The 3,491-nt window shown below is 50.2% G+C and overlaps 1 protein-coding gene across 1 annotated transcript in view; it reads right to left on the bottom strand.

The window, feature by feature from the left end:
- The window catches only part of TRPV2 (transient receptor potential cation channel, subfamily V, member 2), a 25,184-nt gene that overhangs the window by 11,750 nt on the left and 9,943 nt on the right, over nt 1-3,491 (bottom strand). The window contains exons 3-4 of the mRNA XM_014542813.1: nt 1,768-2,061; nt 899-1,197 (exon numbers count right to left, since the gene is read on the bottom strand). Of these exons, the coding sequence (XP_014398299.1) occupies nt 899-1,197; nt 1,768-2,061 (593 nt within the window). The remainder of the gene's footprint in view (nt 1-898; nt 1,198-1,767; nt 2,062-3,491) is intronic.

The following is a 3,491-nucleotide window of genomic DNA, read 5'->3' as shown; positions in this document are numbered from 1 at the left end:
ATCTGCCCCCTGGTGGTCAGTGAGCATCATAGCGACCAGTCAAATGGTCGAAGGAACAGTTGGACACTTAGCATATTAGGCTTTTATTATATAGGATGACCTTGCTGGAGGATTAAGTAATAGCAAAACTCTAAAGGAAAGGATAATTACAACTTGTAAAGTTAGAAATGTGACAATTCTGTGTGGCAAAGCACAATAAAAATTTTTAATGTTGAGCTGTGAGAAAATTTTGCAACTGTGAGAGTAAATAAAATGCTAATTGTTCAGTATAAAGGACACTTACCAACCCAGATAAAGAAAACCCAAGAGCAAGTCTAATGGCAGAATAGGAAAGGACATGAATAGATTGTCTCCTAATCAAGAAACCCAAATGACTTTTTTGGTGTTGTTAATCCTCACCTGAGGATAGTTTTCCATTGATTTTTTAGAGAGAATGGAAGGGAGGGTGTGAGACAGAGAGAGAGAAACATCGATGTGAGAGACATACATTGGGTGGAGGATGGAGCCTGCAAATGAGGTATATGCCCTTGACCGGAATCGAACCCAGTACTCTTCAGGCCATGGACTGACGCTCTTATCCACTGAGCCAAACCAGCTAGGGCCCAAATGACTTTTTTTTTAAAAAAAAATGCCCGTGATTTACTGAAGCCAATGTTACCCCAATAAATTCAATAAAAACTAAAAATAAAATGGGGAAAATCCCTGTGCTTTATAATGTAATATATTGGTTCAGTAGTTAGATACAGTTTCTCAATAAACACACATGGCAGAGGTGCGTGCTGAACTGTTCTTATGAACAGGAGTGTTCAGTTGAAAAATGGGGAAACCATTGCTTTCTACCACCTCCTCAGGCTCTTTCTGCTTCCTGGGCAGGTCGGGGGTGGGGGCAGCCACTCACCTCCATTTTGCCCTCCTGGGCAGCCAGCTTCAGGGGTGTAAGGCCCTGCAGGTTGGGGATGTCCTCGAGCTGCAGCGAGGGGCAGAGGCTGGCCCCAGCCTGGAGGAGCCTGTCGTACATGTGGGTCACCAGAGCGCTGTTCTCAGCCGAGTTGTCTGCGATCATCACCAGCGCGTGCAGGACCGTGTTGCCCAGTGAGTCGGCAGCCTGCAGGCTGGCAGGCTGGTGCTGGTTCTCCAGGAGGTAGGCCACCACATCCCACTGATTGGTGCATGCCGCCAGCGAGAGGGGCAGCTCACCTGGGGGCCAAGGGGCAGCACTCACCGCCTACTCTTCACACTCCCTGGACAGAGGCCAGGCCTCCTGGAGGCCGGCCAGGCACCCGGGGGAAAGGATGAAGCAATGGCCCGAGGTCCCGGCCCCGCTGAGGGCAGCTGTGCCTTCTGTGAACACTGGTGACAGCAGCTGTACCCGTTCTGACACAGGGAGAGGGGACCAACCGCTACCACCTAAGGGAACAGCACGGGCCAGCCACCAGGGTCCCCATCTTCCCTGCCTTTTCCCCTCCTTCAGCAGCGCCCAGGCCCACTGCTGCCTGACGGAGATGCCCTTCAGCCAGGCCGTCTGGTTGACTCCGGCCACATGCCAGTTCTAGCAGCCATCCCCAGCCCTGGCCCCGCTGGGGGATGTGGCCAGACAAGGATAAACATCTCGTAGTTAAGACTAACTGCTTCTGCAGGCAGCCTGGGGGTTGGCAGCATGGGCCCCAGGGTTAGATAGAGCTGGTTTTAAGGGCCAGCTCTACCACCCATTAACCGTGTGCCACCCCGCTCTGCCCACCAGGCCTCACTTTAATCAAGACTCCTCACCAAAATAAAAACAAGTGCCTTGGCTTTTCTTCTGGAAGAAGCGGCCGCAGGCCCGGGCATGCACGTCGGCACCGTTCTCCACCAGGAGCCGCACGCACTGCAGGCTCCTCTTCTCGATGGCGATGTGCAGGGCGCTGTGGCCTCGGTAGTACTCATCTGTGCACTGGGCGTTGACCAGAGGCCTGGGGTTGCCCGAGTCCCGGTCGATCTGCAGCAGCGGCAGGATGCAGGCATTGGCTCCATCCCGAAGGTTCAGCACGGCCTTCATCAGGCACGTCTTCCCGGTGGAGCCCTCTGTGGGACGAGGGGAGGGCAAGGGGCACGAGGGTGCTCAGACCTGGAGCAGTTGGGCCCAGTGCCAAAATGCCCCTCGGGAGGACAGATGCCACACACGACTGGTGGGAGCCAGCCATGATGCAGGGTATTACGGCTCCGGGGACTATCATTTCTGCCCTAGAAATTGTTTTCAGACGTAATTTGTCACACGTGCAACGTTGTCTGTGCAATAACATTGGCACAGCGCTTGTTAAGTGGCTTCCCTGCTTAATGGCTCTGTCTCCTCAGTCAGGTCACTTGGCCTCTCTCAAGCCCAGTTTTCCTGCGAAGTGGGAATGTTCCCGGGTTATTGTAAGGATCAAATGGAATTATATGCAAAGTGCTTAGCACACAGAGGGCCTGGTACACTATGCGAAGGCTGAAAACTACAAACAACCTAAACAACCATCAGTAAGAAATGAGTTAATGAGATTATGGTACAGCTACAAAATGGAAAACTCTGCAGTTGTAAAGTGACTAAGTCACAGGCATATATACTGAAATGGAACGTGCTACAAGATGTAGTAAGCTGGGGGGAAGCTCATTACAAACGAGTGTATATACATGAACTCATCTATGTAAATATACACCTAACATATTTTGAAAATAAGTTTTTATTACTTTTTTTTTTTTTAGAGAGAGAAGAGGAAGGAAAAGGGAGAGGGAGAGAGAAAGACAAACATTGATTGGCTGCCTCCTGTATACCCCCTACTGGGGATCAAGCCCACAACCCTGGCATGTGCCTTGACTGGGAATCGAACCTGTGAACTCTCAGTGCATGGGACCACTTCAACCAACTGAGCCCCATCAGCCAGGGCCACATAACATATTTAAACAGTTTGAAAAGATGTATCCCAAACCATTGACAGGGGTCCAGGACAACAGACATTTTACCCTCAACTTTATACATTTCATTGCTATTTTAATTTTCTAGGACACACAAGTTATCTTTCTAATTAGCCCCAAATAATAAAGATATTTAGATTTGAGGTAAAGAATGCTCTGAGATGGGTGAAGTATATGATATGTGTATTATCCTATCTAATAAAAGAGAAACATGGTAATTAGCCGTACATCCGCTACCCTTCCCATTGGCTAATCAGGGCGATATGCAAATTAACTGCCAGCCAAGATGGCGGCCGGCAGCCATGCACTGAAGCGAACAGGGAGGCTTGCTTGCTCCAGTGACTGCGGACTCCAACGTTCCCTGCCTGACTTGCCGGCCTCTCAGCTGCAACTCTAAGCAACTATGTTGCAAATATAGAAGCTAAACAAAACCCCAGAAACCTGCTTTAGTCAGCCGGGCTTCAGCCAGCCGGACCGCAACATTGTATCAAATAAAGAAGGTAAACAAAGGCCAGAAACCTGCTTTCAGCAGCCGAGGCCTCAGAGCTAAAGCTGGCCCAGAG

This window comes from Myotis brandtii, unplaced genomic scaffold (genome assembly GCF_000412655.1).
Source record: "Myotis brandtii unplaced genomic scaffold, ASM41265v1 scaffold314, whole genome shotgun sequence".
Taxonomy (NCBI): domain Eukaryota; kingdom Metazoa; phylum Chordata; class Mammalia; order Chiroptera; family Vespertilionidae; genus Myotis; species Myotis brandtii.
Note: the sequence above shows the minus strand (reverse complement) of the source record. Positions and strands in the feature narration are given on the sequence as shown.